Genomic DNA, 23,863 nt, shown 5'->3' with positions numbered 1-23,863 from the left:
CATACCAGGTATGGATCAGTTTGGATATGTCAAAATACTTGAAAGGTCATGTTGCCTTATGCTGAAGAGGACATGCCCTTGAAATGGGTGTTTCAACAAGACAATGACCCCAAGCACACTAGTAAACGAGCAAAATCTTGGTTCAAACCAACAAAATTAATGCCTTGCAGATGTGAAGAAATCATGAAAAACTGGTTGAACATAATAGTTTTGAGTTTGTAGTGTCAACAACAGATGCTACTATTATTGTGAACACCCCTTTTTCTACTTTTTTTTTTTACTAATAGCCCAATTTCATAGCCTTAAGAGTGTGCATATCATGAGTGCTTGGTCTTGTTGGATTTGTGAGAATCTACTGAATCTACTGGTACCTTGTTTCCCATGTAACAATAAGAAATGTACTCAAAACCTGGATTAATCTTTTTAGTCACATAGCACTATTATTATTCTGAACACTACTGTATGTATATAAATATTAGAATAAGAAACATGGCAGAGTGGAGGTATCATTTTGTAAGGTTGAATGCAGAGATGTAGTTTTATGTATGGGAAGAGGTAATTGAAGATCTGGCCAGATGACATCATTCACGCTCGTCACCTATTGATTGGTTGAGGTATACTCTCAATCTTAAACGTGCTGCTTAATATATGGGACCTTCCAGTGGGGAAATATTTCCTTGTTTTATATGGGCACCGTCTTTTTTCTCCCCCTTTGGAGGCTGCAGTTGAACAGGCCTGTAATAGTCTTTCTTAAGGAGGTATTAACAAACATGCTTGATTGTGTGCCTCCTGCACTTTCAAATCTGGAGGGGTCTCTGTCTAATTTTGTTGCCGTCTGCTGCTCCTGTTTTACATATTAGACACCTAGCGTTTGGACTCTAACCGACTACGCACTGCTTCTCGTTTAAGCAGCGTTTAACGTTTTCTTAAGGATCGTACGCTTACTACAAACAAAACGTCATATTATTGTCTGGTGACGTCAGGGTCTCCAACAAGATCAGTTTTGTGGAGTTGTGGAACAGAATCAAGCAGGATGCTTATTTTTGCTCTCAGTTCAGACTTCACCGTTCACCTAAACTTTGTGTCCACGACACTCTATCGAATGTGAATGGTGATTCGGATGATGTTTAAGAGAACCTACGATGAAAACGTGGATTCTGGAGCTGAAACCGCCGAGTGAGTGAACTCTCTGTTAGCTCGGCTAACGTTAGCTAGCTAACACTTAGCTCCACAGCTAACTTTGTCCTTGAAGTCACAGTGTTGATGTTTCTGACCACTAAAGCTTATCGTGTTATAACGTATTAGCACTGTCCTACAGAGTTTTCTTATTACTCTCCTGTTTGTGATATTTCCATTTACTTAGTTTTAGCTTAGAACTGCATGTTGTCATGGTGACCAGCGAGACAGGTTTCCGAAGGTAGAACCGCAAGATGGAGACAGATTTACTCGTTCTTCAGTCTTATTTTTTTATTATTTTATTTTATTTTATTTTTTGTCTCATTTAGATCTGATTCCACCAAGATGTCATCATCTGGTATGTGCTTTATTTTACTTTAGATGGACATTTGTTACAAATTAAAACGATGTTTGATAACAAAGGCTCGCGTACATTGAACAAAACGCATCACTTTTGTTTTTGCTCCCATTTTTCGTGAGCAAAACTCAAAGATCTAAAATATTTTCTATATACATAAAATACCTATTTCTCAAATATTGTTAACAAATCTGTCTAAATCTGTTAGTGAGCTCTTCTCCTTTGCCGAGATAATCATCCCACCTCACAGGTGTTATATCAAGATGTTGATTCAACAGCATGATTATTGCGCAGGTGTGCCTTAGGCTGGCCACAATAAAAGGCCGCTCTGAAATGTGCAGTTTTGCTTTATGGGGTGGAGAAAACCAGTCAGTATCTGGTGTGACCACCATTTGCCTCACACAGTGCAACACATCTCCTTCACATCAAGTTGATCAGCAGCACACCATTGAATGTGAGCCTTTGCCCACTCAGGTTGGTTACGATGACTAACTGTAGTCAGGTCGAGACCCCAATGAGGATGACGAGCATGCAGATGAGCTTCCCTGAGACGGTTTCTGATAGTTTGTATAGAACTTCTTTGGTTCTGCAAACTGATTGTTGCAACAGCTGTCCGGGTGGCTGATCTCAGACGATATTGGAGGTGAACATGCTGGATGTGTAGGCTGAGGTGGTTACACGTGGTATGTGTTTGTGAGGCCAGTTGGATGTACTGCCAAATTCTCTGAAATGCCTTGAGGGACCGCTTATGGTAGAGAAATGAACATTCAGTTCACTGGCAACAGCTCTGGTGGACATTCCTGCAGTCAGCGTGCCAATTGCACGCTCACTCAAAACTTGCGACATCTGTGGCATTGTGCTGTGTGATAAAACTGCACATTTTAGGGTGGCCTTTTATTGTGGCCAGCCTAAGGCACACAATAATCATGCAGTATAGTCAGCATCTTGATATGCTACACCTGTGAGGTGGGATGGATTATCTCAGCAAACAGTGCAGCAGATAACTGAAACAATCCTTCACTTGATGATACAAGCCTCAGATTTGGCAGGAATGTTCTTTTGAAATCAGTGTTTGAGTAAAAAAGTGCTGGCCACTTGAAAATCCAATATGGCAGCCAAGTAGAGGTCAATGAAGAATTGCACAGGGGTCAAAATTTAAAAATAGTCCAATCATATTGAAAGCTATACCACATTATGTGTCTGGTCAGAAAGATTCCAAAAAGGTATGGTTTGGATGATCTATAATTGCATGTTCTGGAGTTATGGGGTAAAAACAGCAAGAATGGTGACTAGGGCTGCCACAGCTAGTCGACGAGTCACGACAACGTCGACTATTGAAACCGTCGACAACTAATTTAGTAGTCGACGAGTCGTTTAGTTTATTTAAGTCTTTGTTTTTCTCTCAGTTCATAGTTTTAGGCAGCGAGCCGTCCTGCCATCATTTGAATGTTAAAACTTGGATAAGACGGCCGATTAAAACAGTGGCCGTCTTGTTCAAAGCTGTCTAAAATGCGCAGTTTACCACAGGAGCTGTGTGTGTGTGTGTGTGTGTGTGTGTGTGTGTGTGTGTGTGTGTGTGTGTGTGTACATGCGCGCGCGGAGTCAACTTGCTGCAGACTGCGAGGGAGGGAGATTCCTAAACGGAGGCACAAGACGTTATATTCTGCTAAGAACCATCAGTGCAGCAAGCGCGGAGCAGAGAGAGGATTTTAACCCGAATGAACATGTTAAAAAAAAAAACAAACAAAACCAAAAAAAATAAACAAAGCCAAACCGTGGAGCTGCCTTTACTTCTCTCTCCACTTTCTCTACCGGGGTTTTTCTGATGGCACCGACCTGTTCACACCATGTGCACGTCGTATACAGAATTTATGAGATCATGAGATAAAATAAACGGTCAAATATCCTTAAAAAATGAGAATATATAAATGAACTGAGCAAAAATTACTCGTATACGGATTAAAAAAAAACCCTGATGTGGAGAAGCTGTGCAGTGATGTTCACAGGCACAGATCACAAAAAGCAGGTGAGAACTCTGAACTTGAACAGCTGGTATTTTCCATAGATAAGTATTTGTTCAATCTTGAGCTTAATGTAGTGTTCAAGCACAAAACATGACTGATGAGGAGAAAAAAATGACTTCACACTAAAATGAACTGGAGTCAGAATAAAAATACAAGCTGCTGATTTTTGTTATTTTTCAAAGTTATTATAAGCTGCAGCTATCATTTCAAAGTGAGTTACCTCTTATTTTATTCTGATTTATTTATACAAAAAATATGGGGAGTCATATCAGCCTGCATTATTCTTTCAGTTTATATCAAAGTTTTCCTGCACATGTCCAGGTACATTTTTTTCCTTCTTTATAAGAGTTTGGTGTTTGCATTTGCTCCACAAAGTTTTAAAACACAATAAAATGTTTACACTTTTCTTTATAACAGTTCTGTAATTTCAGAAATGCAACAGAAACAACGACAAATCAGAAAAAGTTGGGAATATACGAGGTCTATTAGAAAAGTATCCGACATTTTTTTCAAAAACCATATGAATTTGAATCACGTGTGATTACATCAGACATGCTTGAACCCTCGTGGGCATGCAAGAGTTTTTTCACGCCTGTCGGTTGCATCATTTGCCTGTGGGCAGTCTTTGAGTGAGGAGTCGCCCACCCTCTCGTCGATTTTTTTCATTGTTTAGGAATGGCTCAGAGACTGCTGCTTTGATCAAAATTTTTTCAAAAATGTAAGGCACAACTGAGTGGACACCTTTCGATAAATTCAGCTGGTTTTCGGTAAAAATTTTAACGGCTGATGAGAGATTTTGGTCTGGTAGTGTCGCCATAAGGACGGCCCACGGTGCCTGACGGCGATCTGCGCTTCGAGGCGGCAGCGTCTCGCCGTTTCAAGTTGAAAACTTACACATTTCAGGCTCTGTTGACCCAGTAAGTCGTCAGAGAACAGAGAACTTTCAGAAGAAGTCGGCATGAGGAGTTTATTCGGACATTCCATTGTTAACGGACATTTTGTAATGAAAGAACATGCGGGCAGAGTCGCATGTCGGGCCGGACCCGACCGCGGGGGTCACGACAGGAAAAACACCTCTGTTGGAAACCTTAACGGGCAAGTTGGAACATGCCCAAGCTGTTAAACAATTTCTCAGTTACTCACTTGTTGAAAGCCATCAAAAGCCGCCTGAATTTTACAAATGGTTTTCAACACGGAGGTGTTTTTCCTGTCGCAGCGCACAGATTTGCCGAAACGACTCGGCGAATTTGCGAGCACGTCTTTCATTAAAAAATGTCCTTAAACAGTGGAATGTCTGCATAAAGTCCTCATGCCGGCCTCTTCTGAATCTTCTCTGTTCTCTCACGATGTCCTGGGTGAATTAAGCCTTAAATTAGGATGTTTTCAGCTCGAAACAGGCCGACGACGGCGCCTGGAAGCGCTGCAGTACGTCCCGCTCCGTGGGAAGTCCTTACACCGACAGAAACGCCCCATAATCTCTCATCAGCCATTAAACTTTTCACCGAAAACCAGCTTAATTTCTTGAATAGTGTCCACTCGGATATTCTTCACAGGTCCAGAAAAAATTGGACCGTCTGGAGCAGCGTGTGAAACAAAGGAATTCAGCCGAGAGGGCGGGACCACATCTCACTCAAGGCCTGCCCACAGGGAAATGACGTCACCGACGCGTGAAAAAACTCATGCATGCGCACGAGGGTTCAAGCATGATTGGTGTAATTGCACGTCATTCAAATCCATATAGTTAAAAAAAAAAATAAAAGGGTCGGTTTATTATCTAAGAGACCTCGTATGTAAAATGAAAATAAAAATAAAAATGTTGCACTATTCCCAGTTTCTCCACTCACAGAAGTCAAAAGTTCTTCCAGAGTTGTGTCTTGGTGGCTTCCCTCACTTGTCTCCTTCCAGCGTGGCCATTTAGTTTTTGAGAACTGCCTACCTGACACAGATTTACTATAAAGTATCACACTGTTTGTATTTCTGAATGATTGATGTAAATGAAGTCTAAGAAATAGTCACTGATTTGGAAATGTTCATGTTTTCATCCCCTGACGTTTCTTGGAAAATGCTGCAGGCTTTAACTTAGGAAATTATGTATGATCCGACTAGTTGACTAATCGCAAATATAATCGTTAACTAGTCGACTATCAAAATAGTTGTTTGTGGCAGCCCTAATGGTGACAAAGGTCAATTTCAGTTTGTACAGGAGTCAAACGTTAAAGTTACCACAATTTTGGTAAAAGGTGGTGCAAATTATTGGTTGAATTAATAGGATTAATAAATGGAATAGTTTTGACTGTGTTGAATGCTTGGTTTGCAAAGTAAATGTCAAACAATGTCTCTGTCCATTGATTCTATGGCATGTGACATATGTTACCCTGTAACGTGACAACTGAGCATGACACATGGTGCAAACTATTCCTTTTTTAAAACCCTGTTAACTCAACCAATAATTTGCATCACATTTTACAAAAATTGGAGCAACTTTAACGTTTGACCCCCTGTACAAACTGAAACTGACCTTTGTCACCATTCTTGCTGTTTTTACCCCATAACTCCATAATTCAGTCATAGATAGTCCAAACTATACCTTTATGGAATATTTATGATCAGGCAAATAATGTGTTATTTTGGCCCCGTGTAATTCTTCATTGACCCCTACCTGGCTGCCATATTGGATTTTCAAGTGGCCAGCACTTTTTTCCCTCAAACACTGATTTATGAAGAACATTCATGCCAAATCTGATGCTTGTATCACCAAGTGAACAATTCTGGCCAAAAATAATACTTATCTGCTCCACTGAGAAGTGCTCACTAACACAGATTTAGACAGATTTGTGAACAATATTTGAGGGAAATAGGTTGAGGGAAATAGGTCTATGGTGTATATAGAAAATGTTTTACATGTTTCAGTTCAGCTCATGAAAAATGGGAGCGAAAACAGAAGTGTTGCATTTATATTTTTATTTAGTATATGTACTGTAAAAGAAAAAAAAGTTACAGCTTCCCAGGGCCCAAGTGATAGCTTAAAATTTATTTTGCAATGTCAACTGAGTTGGTTTGTGACATCTACCTTAAAAGGATCTCTCGTTTTCAGTGTGTAAATATCTGCGTTGCAACTTTGAGACTTGTGCATTATTGATTTCCATCAGAGACTATACAGAACGTGAAACAGTGAAATGAAAAATAAAATAAAACATAAAAAATGTCATTACTATTAACAAAAGGCACAAAGTGTCGTGTGTATGCTGTATAGGGCTGAAACGATTATTAGAGTAACTTGAATATTTCGATTACAAAAAAATGTTCGAGGCAAATTCTGTGCCTTGAAGCTTGTTTAACGTTGTAGTACATGTGCCAGGCCTGTGTGTGGTGCTGCAACGTCCCCAGAAAAAAAAAACAAGACTAGAGCATAACGGCTAATCAAATTGGCAACGATAGCTACAGCTTTCCAACGCAACACACAGAGTAAAATAAAGCCTTTTAAGACAAAGTGGATCCATGCTGATCATCTGAAATAGACTTACTGCGCATTTAAAGTGAAGCAGTGTGTTTGTGTATTTTTGAAAAACACACGGTCTGCTCGACGTGGGGGGTGATTATTGACCCGGTGTCCGGCTGCTGTCTGTCTCTGCTCCGTGCGAGTCACAGCTCCGTCCCCGGCTACACTGACAAATAGCAGAAGTCCAGTCTTCTGTTTCGCTTTTTAATTTTCGCTTTTTTTGGGCAACACACAACGCTTCACGAGCACGGTAACTTAAATAAAATAATAATTTAAAAAACTGACTGCGAGGCTGGCATGTTCAACGTCCAGCTGAAATGCATCTGCTGAATCGCAGAGAAAGAGGGATAAAAACAAAATCACGCAGGGACCTAGTCCAACAACCTTCATAAAAAAACAAACAAACGTAAAAATGGTTAAATTTTACAAGTTGGACAAAACAAAGCCACATCCCATCACCATTTCAGCAAAATGTCAACACTTTGGCGCAGCGATATTGTGCCATTGCTTAGGGAGAGCCCTGGACTATTGTTTAAAAACGCAAAAGTACTTTTTATCCGATTAATCGCCAGAATAATCGATAGAATACTCAATGGCTAAAATAATCAATAGCTACAGATGTGTACTACTGGGTATAGACTTATACCTATGTCAAAATCCAGTGCTCTGTCCTTAATTGAACTGAATGACAGGTGAGATGCCAAAGTACAGATATCAAAATCAAAGTGCCACAGTGTTAATAACAGCAATTAAATGTGACCCTCGATTTGAATATCAAAATCTAACTTTTCCTTCACCCATAGCCCATGTTGGGATCTGTTGTTTTTGAGACCCTGCTGATAGCCAATCAAATTCAAAATGTGTCCTCCTTGGTGTAAGTAGTATGTCCATTACGTTTGGGTAACGAAAACCGGTTCTTTTTAAGAATCGTTAAGAAATTATTTGATCCACTGACATCAGTAGCCTTTTTGCCTATCAGTCCTTCAGTTCACATTATGCCAGAGCGGCCACAGTTTTTGAGGGTGTTTATCAGGAAAATGAAAATGATCATTTTTCTACATTGATTGCAGATCTGCTGCTTCTGCAATGGCTCTGCTTGAAGTAACGATGCAGTGCTGTGACCCGCTTCTTCGTTGGTTCTCTGCTTTGTTAATTTTCAGAAGCAGCAGGTCCGCAATTTCTTTAACCCCTCTCAAAGCCATTTAAAGGGGAACATTACACAGTGAGAAATGCAATACTTTCCTATAAGAAACATACTAAAGAGCTGATATTCCACACTTTTTACACTAGTCCTGCAAGTACATACCTTTATTGGGCATGTGATCTTCGTGCTGTCCCGAGCGCCCCTGGGCTGCCATCTTTGTAGAATATCCGGGTACTTCCCGCTCGGCACTAATGTCATTGATGAAAGACTGTACATACGCGCCAATGTCCACGTTGGAATTGCAGTTTTGTACACGGCCCATTTCAAACAAGCGTTGCTTCCGTACATTAATTGAAGTCTCCGTTGCTGTGCTGCAAAACACAGGGCATGACGTGGGGTGTTTGTGGCCAATTAACGAGTGAAGCTTGAATTCAAGGTCCATTTTCGTGCATGCCAAATGCGGCATCAGCGTGCAGTTTCCGCATCTGCACCAAACGATGTTGTTCAGGCGCCAAGTTTCTGCCTCAACTTCTTTGCCATCCCAGACTTGAATCCAGTCATCCATGTTCCTGGCTGGAATAGATTCTGGATCTACCGGAGGAGACATGTTTGTAACAGCTGCAGTGGCGCCCCCCTCCCACTTCGATAAACTTAGAAAGATATTCACAGATTCGAAGTTCACGGCTCAGTAGAGCTTAAGAGAAACATTGTAGAAAAAAACACTAGTTTCTAACCTCAGGAAGGTAGACAACGAGCTACAACCTTATTTTTATCCATATGAGCCGTCCTCTGAGCTGAAAAAATAACACTGATCTGAACAGGCAGGCGGCAGAAAAACGGAAGCTTAGGGAGCATCAACAAAGTGCAAGCATAGGAAAAAAAAAGCCACCAGAAGTTCAGGAGATCGCGAAGTTCAAATGTCCGATACAGGTATGTACTTGCGGGACTAGTGTAAAAAGTGTGGAACATCAGCTCTTTGGTATGTTTCTTATAGGAAAGTACTGCATTTCTCACTGTGTAATGCTCCTCTTTAAAGATGTGAATTGTGAGTCACCTTTGTGCAGATTAAAGTCACTAACTGGCACTCTTGTCCTGTTGTGAGCAAGAAACAAGAATTGTCCTCTGTTCAGTTTGCACAGCTCCAAATGCTGCACGGCTCTGCTGTGCGGATTTCAGTTGGAATTAATAACTTCAAAGCGAATCGCTGTTTTAAATCAAATGATGCCTCTTTCCAAATGTTGTAATCCAAACAACAAACCAAAACAGTTTTTTTTCCTCCCAAAATAAGACGTTCTCCATTCTTTATGAATTACATTGAACTTGATGTGCGGCGCAGTCGGCTGCAAGAGCTCAGCTCAGAAGCTTTGGAATTATACTTATTGCTTTAATATCTGAAAGGAAATGCTTTTGACAAAAACTACAGATTTTGTTTTGAGTTCAAGGATCCAAAATGTACAGATTTTATTTCTGTCCAGAGATCAAGGATCCCGTGACCAATTTCATATTTATTTACTTTAAGACTCAATAAAATGTTGACATAGAAAACCTGTAAAGCCTACTTTTAGTACACAAAAAATTCACAAGCGGTATTGATAAGGGAATCGATAAGGAGTCAGATTGATAAGCGGAATCGATAATGGCATCGATATCGATTAAAATCTTATCAATACCCTTCCCTAATGTCTATGATGCAAAACATATTTAGATCAAACTTCCAGTGTATTACCTGTAATACGTTGTGATATGAGTTGTTGATACAGACCAGTTGATGGATTTCTGTTAGAGATTTGAGTCTCACGTATTTTGAACTTGTCAAGTGATGTTGAGTACTGTGTAACAGTTTATCTTGTCGCCCACTGAGTGGCATTATGGGATTACATGTCTGAGTGACATGTCAGATGAAAGCATATCAATATTGATAATGTACATATAGGCCAAATTCTACACCTTTCACTTGTGGCTGACCAGTATGGCTTTTTAATGACCAGTGACCAATGACCATTTTTAGAGAACAGGGCAGCTGATGGCCAATATATAATGCCACTAGGTTTTGTTTTTCATTGTATATGATTTAGTACCATAACAAATGTCAGTCCTTGTGAATTTATGCTCCTGTGCACTGCCCATTAAACAGTGCACCCTACCCTTTATTTTCTCCTTTTGAGTAGTGAGCTCACATTAAGGAAACATCACATTGTTTCTTTAGGCTGAGTCGAACCAAGCCCATTGGCTTTAGGCCTGTCCACCAGGCCTTCACCTGTGAGTTTAGTCTCCCGCTTGGCAAATAGGACCAGGTGAGGAGACAGAGAAAGGTTTGGTGGGGGGGGGGGGGCTTCATGACAGACAACTATGGAAGAGGTCACTTTGGCCAGATTAGGGTCGCCAGGTGAGACTGGCATGGGGAGGGAGGCTAAACTCACAGGTGAAGGCCTGGTGGACAGCCCTAAAGCCAATGGGCTTGGTTCAACTCAGCCTGAAGAAACAATGTGATGTTTCCTTAATGTGAGGTCACTACTCAAAATGAGAGAATAAAGGGTAGGGTGCACTGTCGATAGATGGATCATGCCACATCTAAGATCCTGTGGATCAATTTACCAGTCGACTTACACTCTTATCCTCACCTATGGCAATGAACTTGGGATAATGACCAAAAGAACATGGTCTCAGATACAAATGGCTGAAATGAGAGTCCTTTATTGGGAATCTGGGCTTACACAAGGGGTGTTGCTCAAATATCCCCTAGGGTCTCTGAGCAGAGGTGCTGTTTCTTTGCATCAGAAAGAGTCAACTCAGGTGGTTCAGGCATCTGGTGAGGATGTCCCCTTGTTGTCTTCATCGTAAGGTCTTCAGGTACATCCAGTTCTGGGAAAACCCTGGAAACACTTGAGGAATTATACCTAACCCTAACCTTCCCCAGGAAGAATTAGAGGATAGGGAAGTATTGGATGAGCTGCAGAGTCTACTGCCACCATGACATGGACCCTTTTAATTGGCAGAAAATAAATGAATGAGTTAAAAATTACAGTATTTCACTCTGAAATGTGAACCTGATTTATAAATGTCATGACAAGCAATGTTGAACTTAGTCTAAATAGTAGCTCAAAGTTGTTCTTAAGTACAGTGGTTGAATACTGAAGTATTTTCCGTGTGTGTGTGTGTGTGTGTGTGTGTGCGTGTGTGTGTAAGTTGAGGACCTGACCAGGCGATTCAGGCGGCGGCAGCAGCAGCAGCAGTTGCTGCTCATGAATTTACATGTGCTGGCTAACCCTGGAGATTCCCTCCTGCTGCAGCACACGCTGGATCGCCTGCTCCGTTGGCTCTGCCCAAGCCTCCGCATCTTCCATGTGTCTGAAAGGGCCTCTCCTTTCAAGGATTACACACGCTCCCATCTTTGTCCTGTAGCAGGTAGGGTTATATTGCAACTTGAGGGAAGTGGCAGTATAAACTGTTTTTGAGGTTAGACTGTCACCATAGATGTAATTTTAATTTGTATGGGGAGTTTTGTTTTAACATGTTGGTCTAAAAACAAATGTAAGCAGTGTAGGTGAAGTTTAATGAGTGTGGAGGCAATATACAAATAATAAATGTTTGAGTTCAGTGGTATGAATATTTCATGAGGTGAAAGATGGAATGTTCCATTCAATGAGGTGAAAATTTGTTCCATTGAATGAATGGGGAAAAAAAACATAAATTTTTTTTTTTTATATATAACATCTAAAATAAATCATTTGATATTTTATTAATTTATAAGCAACAGAAAAGGGACTTACATTTTGTGTGCTTCACTGGTGTTTTGACAACAACAGCTTCTAAACAGTCCAACACAAACTTTAAATAGGAGCAAGTTGTTCTCAGTCAACTTGCAAAAACAGTCAAATAGTTCAAAAACAATTCAGATGATGTAGTCCGTGATGTTATGCACCGACTTCATGTACAGTCCAAAGTTGTTCTCAGTCAGCTTGCAAAAACAGTCATAGTTCAAAAACAATTCAGATGATGTAGTCTGTGATGCCATGCACTGACTTTGTGTACAGACTGCTGTCTGCTTTCCTCAGTCCAGTGAAAAATCTCATCAGAAATTTGTCCAGCTCTTCAGCCGAACAGCTCTTCATGCCTCCAGACGGCGTGCAGTGTAGTGAATGTTGTTTTTTTTTGTGTGTGTGTGTGTGAGAGAGAAGAATTAGCACCATCAGTTAGCTTGTTTAAATCGTTGTCTGTCAGCGAAACAAACTCTGTCATGTTTAGCTAAATGCCATCCCTGGTAGCGTGAGCCGTGGTCGACCCGTGCAGTAGCACATTTCATATAGAACCAAAATTGCACGCTAAAAAGCACCATTGCACAGTAAATGAAACAATGTCAAATAGTACGAATAATCAGTGTCACATGACACACAAACCACCAATCAAATGACAATGAGCTACTCAGCTGTTATGTAACAGCACATGACCCCGTTACTTTTCAGCATAAAATGTCTCAGTGCTCATACAAATGTTTCAAATAAATTTGCATTGATTAGCAGTGAGCCTTCCTTGTAAGGAGATAGTCTCACATTCATGACTGTGTTCATTATCTGACAAAGCTGAAGACACTGACTGAAAAGCATTTTTGCACAGGGATCATATTAATGAATTATTGTGGCTCAAAAATGGTCAGAACTGAGCAGAGGGAATCATCTGCAGCCTTTGATTTTGCTTGTTTATTCAAATTAGCTACATTCAAATTACCAGTGACCAGTCTGAGTTTTCATCATTGGACTTTGATAGAGCTGAATCTGCTGTGATGATTGATTGCAAGTCAGATTTTTCCTAAATGCTCATTTGTTGCAGGATATCCTTCCTTGTCCATTACCTTCTTCCTCCATGAGGTCTATGGAGAAGAGCGCATCCTCAGAGTGTTGGACTTCTTCCAGCGGCCACCATGGCAGTACCATCATACTGAGAGCTGTGGCAGCCAGACTGGAGGAGTCCACATCACATCCAGCAGCTCCAAGCTGCGGCCCTACCTCCTGCCCAGCCGAGATTTTTACAGCTTGGGAGATGGGATGCCTGTCTGGGGTGTGCGACCAGTACACTGTGGAGGAGAGATACTACGTGTGACATTGTACAGTGGATATGACAATTATGAGGACGAGGTCAGACTCTATGAGACGGTGCTGCAACAACAGGCACAGGAGCAAAAGACCGGCTTCTGCTGGTTCACTCTGCACACAGGTTTGACCGTCATTTTCTAGACTTTAGATCACAAACCGAAGTACAATCCCCTCGTTAACAAATGTGCTTGAAAGGAAATTATCAAAAAAAATTGTCACAAGTAGCACTGAGTTGGCTTTATATTTGATAACAGCCATTACACCAAAACGTTTTAAAGACATTCTTGCACATAATATACTATTAATAGTAACCATGATGAATATATTTTTAACAACTGTAAAACATTGTTTAATTGGCATTACTCTGTGATCTTGTTTTACTCCTACACTTCTGTACTAAGTGGAACTGAGAAACCATATAAAAAAAATCTGGTTAATTAAAAAAAAAAACTTTTAATTTCAATAAATAAACACTGGTGACTTACATGACAGAAAGGAAATAATTATGAAAGAGTGCCAAATTGTAGAAAATGTCTTCATTTTAAAATTGTTTTTCAAATCTTACAGAGGTGCGCTACACGAAAAGCAAGATAAGTACATCCTGCTTCATGTCAAGGCCTGATTTTAGAAATTTTCAAAACAAGTAAAAGAGGCTAACATGTCATCATCCCATTTTTTTTTTATTTAACTTTTTCCCCATTTTTAAGTATAAAAAAAATCACCACACATTTAGAAAGTCTTTATTTCCTGCATAGAGCCTGGTCTGTGCCTGCAGCTGGCTTTGAAGCAGCTCCCACCAGGGGTTCGGGTGGAGCCGTGCAGCTCCGCTGTGCTACAGTTCAGTGTGGAAGAAATTGGCCAACTCGTTCCTCTGCTGCCAAACCCCTGTACACCCATCAGCACCACACGATGGCAAACTGAAGACCTGGATGGAAACAAAGTTCTTTTCCAGGTAGCTGTAACACATATTTCATTGTACACCACCATTGGTCCTGAGGTTCTGAAGAAGAGATGCTGTCAAATGTGTAATAACATGTAAAGGCCCCATAGTCCAGGTTAAAATTACAGTTTCTCTCCAGGTGAAAACTCCAGCACACCCTCAGCGACCTTTAACCTGTGCTTTCCCTTTGACCTTCTCTGCGGTTTCTCCGAGAGGAATGCAGCTTAGGAGGAGCTCAGAACAGAGCCGCAGGCAGCGGTCCAGCAGCCCCACATCTGTTCTGCCCTGGAAAACACAAGGTAAGAACACAGACGGACAGAGCTGTCCTGAGGAGAACCACCACTCATACAGATTCATTGTCAGATGGAGTTTTAAGTACGAGAAAGCAGAAGACAACGCTGTCATTGAAAACTGAGATCCAGAATATTACAACTGGAAAATATCAGAATCTGGTTTTTATTTTCCCCACATTAAACAAATTTTTGTACAAGAGAAGGGTTTTTTGGGTGGGTGATTTACGTCTTAGTAAGTGTAATGTTTTTCACTGTAAAATTTACCTCAAGTGGTTTAAAGGTATTTTATGGCCCAGTCACACGGCACACAACGATTCCTAAACGAAGGGAAAAAGTAAAAAAACGTCACAATTCGTTGAGAAAAGGTGGACGAAAGAGCTTTTATCACCGAACAGCCTGCGAAGCAAGAGCGCAAAAGGGACGAAAGAGGAAATTAACAAAACTGAAGCTCACGATCTTGACGAAACGCACCTGGAGCCACAGCTGCAGCAGTGTGTGTCTGCATCTCTGCGTTCCAGGACTCGGCGCTCATAGCACCTGAGTGCTGGAGAAACTGCAAACAGAAGCTGTGGAGATCTGTGCGCACGTCGGTGGACCACCTGCTCTGGTTCCTCATCCAAAACAAAAGCGGGATCATCTCCATCATTATCAGAATCCACACTATCTGTCGACACGCTGCACCCTCCGTCTTCCTCCAATTTAAAAAAAACAAACAAACAAACAAACAAAAAGTGTGCTGTGGTCACTGCTGTATCACTGTATTATGTTCTAAGCCATATATATTTATTTATAACAGAAAACTGTCAAAAGGGAAAATAAATATAAGTGTAAAGATGATTGAATATATCAGAGCAGTAAATTAATCAGTGCGTGTGAACGCGCGCATTGACTCACGTGCGGTTATTCCACCAGCTGATCACTGATCCACAACGTGAATTCTTCCTTCCAGAACAGCTCTTTATATAATCATTTTGATTCATCTACCCGTTGCCACATGTACAGAAGGACTGGATTATCATTCCTACACATATTGTTATATTTAATACAAAATAATAAGCGCACGCAGCAGCTGCTGCTGCCGCTGATGCTGCATTCAAGTACCGTCGGAAATTACACAAATTTTTTGTTGTTTCAAATTCAACAGTTGCTTATGGCAAAATAATTAATTATATCCACACAAAAGATTAATTCTGGCCTATGTAAGGTGCCTGAGCCCATTGCCCCCCCCCCAAACACACAGATAAAAAAAAAATCCAAGCAAGCAGGCTGAGTTTGCCCTGTAATTTCCGACGGTACATGAAGCAGCAGCAGCCTCTGCTCTCACAAACTGCTTCTGCACTGTGTGAAAACGTTCAGCTGCTCCAACGAAGTCAAATTTAACAACGTGAGAAGAACTAAACAAACAATTAAAGAACAACAGCAAAATGAGACACAGACAAATTGAGGTTTTCGTTGCCCTTCGTTCAAATTTTTCAACAGTTTAAAAATCCTGACGTAGCGCCAGCTGCAGGAACGAAGCTGCGCGAAGGTTAAACGATGTCAACGAAAGTCCAGACTTCTTGTTTCGTCAGGGCTTCATCACCCTTCGCTAAGTGCCGTGTGACTGGGCCTTTAAACATTTTATCTACTGTATTTGCGTGCCTGAGGGCCCAGGACCGAGCATCCACCCACCCCCATTTGTTAATAAAGTTGGTTAAATGCTTATCCAATATAATTTTTTTGTTAAACTTTATTAAACTCTCACCTAAAATAGATTTAATTCTGTGATCCCCCCAAGCATATTGTAAAAAGCAAAAAATGAGTTATCATGATGTTTTTGATGCAGGGAATCCTGCTGTGCTGGTTCTGTTGGACCTCACAGCAGCCTTTGATACTGTGGATCACACAGTACTTGTTTCCCGGTTAGAACATTTTATTAGCATTCAGCGTACTGCACTTAAATGGTTTAGATCATATTTGACTGAAAGGAGCTTTTCTGTCATCATTGGGGACCTCTCCTCATCAACTGGTCATCTGTCTTGTGGAGTGCTGCAGGGTTCTGTCCTTGGGCCGATTCTATTTTCTTTGTACATTCTGCCATTGGGGTCAGTTATAACCCAGCACAACCTGTCCTTTCATTGTTATGCAAATGATCTGCAAATCTATCTGCCTGTGAGGACTAATGGGAGTGATGCTTTGTCATCATTATTTAATTGTATTCGCGATGTAAAGCAGTGGCTGTCCCAAAACTTCCTTTACCTGAATGATGGTAAAACGGAGATCATGGTGTTTGAGCGCTCTGGCATACCAAATGTGGTAACACCAAACTTGGGTGGTCTAGCTAATTAAAACCAGCTGTCAAGAATTTGGGAGTGATTTTTGACAGCTGTTTGAGGTTTGATCAACAGATAAACTCAAAGCTAGTTTTTCCAACTTTGCCTTTTGGCTAAAATAAAGGACTTGATTATTGTAATGCACTTTATTCGGGCATTAATCAGTCGTCTCTTGCACGTCTCCAGTTGGTGCAGAATGCTGCTGCTCGTCTTTTAACAAACACTTTTAGACATGAGCATATTACGCCCGGCTTGTACTCACTCCACTGGCTTCCAGTTCGTTTTAGAATTGATTTAAAAATTTTAATGTTTGTTTTTAAAGCTATTTATGGCCTTGCACCTCCCTACTTGTCTGAAATTTTAACTTTGCGCACCTACAGTAGGACATTAAGGGTGTCTGGCCAGCTTTACTTAGATGTTCCAAGGTCAAGATATAAACGCTGGGGTGACCATGCTTTCGCGGTGGCTGGTCCCAGACTGTGGAACAAGCTACCTCTTGAGTTACGTAGTATTCCTGACCTAGCACTTTTTAAATCTAAGTTAAAGACTTACTTATTTAAACTGGCTTTTAACGCTTAGTGGGGAGGTGACATGTTCTGTTTTTTATGTGCTGTTTTAAAATTTTATTCTATATGTGTTTTATTTTTGTGAATTTGTGTTTTTAATGTTAACGACTTTGGACACCAGTTGGTGCTGTAAAGCGCTTTATAAATAAATGTTTGATTGATTGATTGATTGATTTTTCCTCTTCTTACGTGTTGGACTTGTGATGAGGGCACCTGCTTGTCCTGTGCTGTTATTGTGAAAGACTCTTGTGCAAGAAATAAGAAGTGTTCTGAAACAATGTGGGTAGCTTTGTACAAACTCCAGTCACATGGTGAAGGACCTATAATCAGTTTATTTTTTTCCAACAAGTCTTCTTTTCTATTCAGAAAAATTAGTTTGTTGTCAAAGGATGTATGCAAAGTTCATCAGAAAGCTTTCATTTTAATTTAAATTTCAATTTATTCAATTTATAACGCGACATCACAAAAAAACAGCACAAAAACAATATAAAATAATAAAAATCAATGTAAAATAAAATTAAAACATCAAAAACAATTAAAAGTTCACAATAAAACACAATAAAGAGTAAAATAATTTAAAAAGGATGCTAGCCATAAGACTGGGTAAAAAGATGTCTTTTCTTAAATCTCCACAGAATCTGAAAGTGTCACTGAGGCCAGGAGAGCATTGCACAAAACGGAGCATGGTGCGAAAAGGCTGTCTGTCCCGCAGATCTTTTCCTCACCCTTGGGACACTTGGGTCCTGCATCCCATGAATGCAAAGCCCGGGCCAGTACATATGGTTTAACTAAATCAGCCAGATAGGCCGGTGCCAGTGCATGAATAACTTCATAGGCCAATAGCAAAACTTTAAAATCCGACCTCGCAGAGACAGGTAGCCAGTGACGGGATGCCAAAATGGGGGTAATATGATCAAACCATCTACTTTGTGTCAAGAGTCTGGCAGCAGCATTTTGAACCAGGTGAAGACCCCTAGTACTGGACTGCGGCAAACCAGAAAATAAAGTGTTACAATAATCCAATCTAGCAGAGACAAATACATGTATCAAAGTCTCAGCATCAGCCATAGACAGGATGGGACGAATCCTCCCTATATTTTGCGAATGGAAGAAAGCAGTCCTCGTGATGTCTCTAATGTGGAGGTCAAAAGACAACGTAGGATCAAAAATTACCCCAAGATTCCTCACTTTGTCCCTATGATGTATAAAACACGAACACAAGCTAAGTGCTAGCTGGTCAAATTGATGCCGATGCCTCAGTGGACCAAGAACCATCATTTCAGTTTTATCAGTGTCAGTCTTAAGAATGGTTCATGAATGAGGCCCAGTGTTTTCACTGTTTTTCTCATCACCCGTTTGTCCTGTGCTCTAATTGTAAAAGACTTGTGCAAGAAACAGGAAGTGTTCTGTGACAGTGTGGCTAGCTTTGTCCGGACAGCAACAAACGGAGTATTTAATTACAGAGCCGCCTGGGTTTAAATAGGACCTTTTTTAAGCTTCCATGAAAGCCAGAGTTTTCTGTTTTAATATAATATCTGTGAAAAGTGTTTCCATGGAAACTGACCGTGCATTTCACATCAAGTCACATTTTATTTTATTTTATTTTAATTTTTTTGCTGCACCAGATATCAGCGGATAAGGAACACATTTTATAAATGACAGAAGGGTAGGGGGAAAACAGACACAGACAGATGATTTGTTCGGTGAGGAAATCGGACATTTTATTGAAATGGGCGGTCCGACAATCGTAATATTTGGATGAGTTTGTGCAAACACCCAGCCCCACTTGAAGCTGAATTTCTTGTAGAACACCTAGGGCAGTAACATACGGTAGTTAATGTAGATCACCAGGTGTTTTTAAAAACTTATTTGAAAGTATATAGCAAACATTACTTCAGACACTGAGGTGTTACAACAAAAAAAGTCTGGTCTCTAAGGAACCAGTTTTGTGTGCCTGATGTTCAAAATAGCAATGAGGATTTGCACCCAACCTATTTTGTAGATGCTTGAACATTAGTGGTAAAGTGTGAATATCTGGCCAGCTAGCTGTATTATTCTTTTTTTATTGCTGTTGTTTTATATCAACCCTGCTTCAGTCTCTGAGGTCTTAGAGGTGTTTACCACTGATGTTGTCTGTGCATCTGGTCTTTAGGAGCTATCCCCCCTTCTCTTTCTCTGTACACTATGAAAGTGGACAGAGAATCTTCAGCAAACTTTTGCAATACAGTGAGGAAAAGAAGTATTTGAACACCCTGCGGTTTTGCAAGTTCTTCCACTTAGAAATTTGTTTATGCCATTTTAAATACAAAAAGCAATTGAGGCTTCTTGATATTAAAATTTCTAAAACTATCATCCTCAAACTCAAAGCATATCTCCACAACTTAATATAAAGTAAATAAAATATCAAAGCCAAGATGAGTATTAGGTCTCCTTTGGTATAACACACAATCAGTTTTATTGCCAGTTTTCTTTAAACAAGTCAGAGGATGGATACAGGCACATTTCCAAGTCACTGAAGATGTCTTGGACTTAATTTGCATGAATCGTTAATACAAACAGTTTGGTACTCTAGTAAAGACAACCCAGAAGAAGTTATAGACTTCTCTGGCTGTCACATTTTTTTAAATGCAGTCCAAAAGAACACACTCCTGCACAGTCTGTCCGGTGTGCGCATCTGTGCATCAGGCTGCATGCAGTTCACCTGTGTTGTAGTGGGCCGGCATAGCAAAACAATTGTGCATTTTGTGATAAAAGCATCAAATTTGGCACACATATTATAAATTAACTAATGTTTATTTTAAGCTATAGGGCCATCCTGGAGCTGACCTCTAATGAGCTACAGGGGTCAATAAAGAATTACACAGGGGTCAAAATTTTAAGTTGCTCCAATCATGTTGAAAACTATACCACATTATTTGTCTGGTCATAACAATTCCAAAAAGGTATAGTTTGAACTGTCAATGACTGACTGTTATGGGGTAAAAACAGCAAAAATTGTGACAGAGGTCAGTTTCAGATTGTACAGGGGTCAAAAGTTGCTCCAGTTTTGGTAACAAGTGATGCAAATTATTGGTTGAAATAAAAGGATTAAAAATGGAATAGTTTTCACTGTTGAATGCTTGGTCTCCAAAGTGAAGGTCAAACAAGTTCGACGTCCATTGGATTCAGTGACATGTGACATGTTACCCCATAACATAACTAAGCATGATACATGGTGCAAAGTATTCCTTTTTAAAATGCCATTATTATACATTCTCCACCTCCTGCAGCACACGAGAGAGAGAGGGGGGAAAAAAAGGTTCCAGATGAAATGGTCCTCTGTGATTCCAGAAGCGATTAGAGGTGTTTTCAACAGCCAGACTGTGGCAGAAAATGATTAATCCTCTACAAAATATTTATTTAATATACAGCGTCCAGTGCACAAAGCAGGTGGGACTGTCACGGCGAAGTGCACGAGAGGGCTGAGACAAAATAGCCTGTCCAAAATAACCTGTACTGTCCTTGTAGCCACCAGGTGCTCAGATAATGGGCTTCCAACAGCCTCGTCCTCACCACAAACATGGCTCTAAAATCCTTGTTTGTCCTCGTAGTATCTTGTACACAGACTGTCCCACGCTGTTGTTGCTAAATTTTGAACTTCTTGAAATTAGCGCCACGCTCAGAGATGAGCCTAGTTAGATGAATATTCTGCCTCTAAGAGCCACTATTCTCCCATGTTTGTTGAAAAACTGGACTTGTGCCACACAAAACATGTTATGTGGCTCATTATTTGGTAGGACCAGGGCTTAAGTAATTACAAAATACAAGAATGTGTTAATCACTACACTATGCAATTGTCAGATATTGAAAAATGCAGTTATAGGTTGGTTAGTACTCTAAGACAGCTGCTGCATTCACACATTCACTCCTGAAACATTTGTGGGAAAAGATGATTTTCTAGGGTACAGCATAATTGTCAAAGGTGACAGAGCACTCAGAGGTTTAGCTGCTGACAGTCTTACATATGACTAAGCCTTTTTTTTTTTAATAATGTTTCACTGTTGTCTCACTGCTTGGTGTTTCTGTGGTTGTTGCCAGGTGATAGTCCCCGCTCTGACACTGGCGTGGAATTGCTGCAGGGGGGAGGAGGAGCAGAGAGCTTGGGGTCAGGCAGCTGCTGTAGCACCCATTCAAGCAGCTCCTGCTACTCGTCCCAGCGCAGCAGCCCTGCCCCGCCTCCCACCTCCAATCACAGAGACTCTCCTCTGCGCCCCTCAATCACTTGTTCCCTTTCCCACCTCCTTCTGGAAGAGGATGAAGAGGAGTCGGAGACTAACGTGGACACGGGAGTCCCTGTCACACCTCAGTCTGACTCGGCGGTCGCTGTGGTTACTAGCTCACCCTCTGTGGACGTCACTGTGAGCTGTGAGCAGCCTGCAGCCTTTAGAGCTTCAGCTGAGGGACGACTCAAAGAGCTGAGTGAGTGTCTTGCATGGACACACACCGTCTCTCAGGGAACCTCCAGGACCGCAGCAGCTATATCGAGCCCATCCAAAGGGCCGAAGGCCGAGAGGGATCGGACTACTGCAGAGCCACTCAATGAGTTCTTCATCTGAACCTGCAGTCAAACTTACTAAAAATATGCCGCATACAGTCAGGAGGAAGCAGAAGATATGAAGTGAGGCAGGGGGAGACTGGCAAACAAAGTCCTTGTCTGAGATCCAGCAGTGAACAGTTCACACTTCACAGTTCATTAGCATAATTTAAGAGAGAAATTCTTTAACAGCTATGAACTCGATCAGCAAAAAAAAAAAAAAAATAAAATCAGCCCCAATGATTTTTGCTGTGTTTCAGACAGTGGGATGTCTGAATTTCCAGCTTCCCGTCATCAAAATGTTTCCGTGGCCAGATACCAGAGGTGAGCAAGAAAACTCTGAAAATATGCAGATGAAGAATAAATATTCTGAAATTACGATCACTACACCGACTCAATGGCCATTTTATTAGGTACAAAGATCTGTCTAGCGTTAACAAACTACATGTATCTTCAACAGATATACCTAGCGACATTGATTTGTTCTATTAATGCTACTTTTATTTCGGTCTCACTCTGGCAAAATCCTTTATTATTTGCACTGACTGAACGGTCACTGCTGTATTGAGTGACCAGAGCAACAGACCTGCATGAACCAGGGGTCGGTGGAGCTAACATCCTGTCACACCTTGATGATTTAGCTTGTGTATGCAGACTGTATTAAAAACGTTAGCATATGCAGGTGTACGTCTAATACGTTATGGGTATGTTTTTGTAAGTTTAGAGCACGTTGAAGCACGCGAGTACGCCGAAAAACTTTGTGCATACACAATATTTTCAACGTATGCCAGCATATGGCTCATAGGTCCTATATACGCAGCTAAGTTATGCGATTGTTGACACACATTTCTTGTAATTTACTCATAAGTTGAAATATATCTATTAATGCTGTCCATTGATTGGCTGAATAACTGAAAGCTGCAGTCCTCATGCAAACAGTTCAGACTGTTTCAAATATTAAGACCATTCGCACACGGAGTAAATATAAAGCTTTAATCTTACCTGTTCATTTCTTCAGATTCATCATCACAGCCTGACGAAAACTTATGTCCTTCGGTGGTTTGTCTGCTGCTGGTGCATTTCTCACTCTGAACCAGAGCATTCCAGCGCTTAGTGCCACAACAAGAAAATTAACTTATTTTAAAAGTTGAGTCACAGCGCCTCATTCACTTACATCAGCATTTATCACAGACATCAGCCGATTCTTCAGCATTCTGCACACGATCAAAATAAATCACATGATCCACCAAGACAATTAGAAATTTTTAAAAATGTTAAATTGCTGTCTTTGGCCTCTATGTAGGTGGTGGTAGTTGGGGGGGGGGGGGGGGGGGGGGGGGGGGGGGGGGGGTGAGAAGGCTGTGCCACAGCGTATGTGTGCTTAATGACGTGCTTGTCAGTGTCTATGTGCACCTCCTGCCAGACAAAACTGTTCTGCCAGCAGTGGAGACCCAAACCAAGCCAGACTTAACTGTTCCGACCCGTACCATACTGTGCAGTACCGACTCGAACCGCTTGGTGGAAATGGGGCTGTCGGCATACACTGGCTAAATTGTCACGGTGTGACAGCTGCATGACTTATTCTGTGTATTTTTGATACGTCGGCATATGTTGGCTAAATCGTCAGGGTGTGACAGGGCCCTAACATGAGGTTCACAATACTTGTTCCATGTTTGTTTAGAATACAGCATTATTCTATCTGCCACACTGACTGAAGTTAAACAAATCCATATTTAGTTTAGTGGCGTGACATAAAGGGCCAGATCACTTTTTTGCCAAAGTTATTAAAACATCATGAGCCAACAACCCTCTGAGTTAGCTGGTTGAGATGAGTATTGTCACCCTTGACAAAAAAAAAATACACTAAATAAACTTTTCCTGAAGCTGA

At 40.9% G+C, this 23,863-nt stretch overlaps 1 protein-coding gene across 2 annotated transcripts; it reads left to right on the top strand.

The window, feature by feature from the left end:
• Positions 1-943: 943 nt before the first annotated feature.
• On the top strand, positions 944-23,863 carry LOC117508420 (protein FAM124B). Of its 2 annotated transcripts, XM_034168184.1 has the most exons (7): positions 944-1,176; positions 1,506-1,534; positions 11,388-11,606; positions 13,029-13,412; positions 14,047-14,243; positions 14,371-14,530; positions 21,480-23,863. In XM_034168184.1, the coding sequence occupies exons 1-7, from the start codon at positions 1,109-1,111 to the stop codon at positions 21,995-21,997; spliced, it is 1,575 nt and encodes a 524-aa protein (XP_034024075.1). In that variant the 5' UTR covers positions 944-1,108; the 3' UTR covers positions 21,998-23,863. The 2 variants fall into 2 exon arrangements, with proteins under 2 accessions (XP_034024075.1, XP_034024076.1); XM_034168185.1 differs by lacking the exon at positions 1,506-1,534.

Source organism: Thalassophryne amazonica, chromosome 4, assembly GCF_902500255.1.
Source record: "Thalassophryne amazonica chromosome 4, fThaAma1.1, whole genome shotgun sequence".
Lineage (NCBI taxonomy): Eukaryota > Metazoa > Chordata > Actinopteri > Batrachoidiformes > Batrachoididae > Thalassophryne > Thalassophryne amazonica.
Note: the sequence above shows the minus strand (reverse complement) of the source record. Positions and strands in the feature narration are given on the sequence as shown.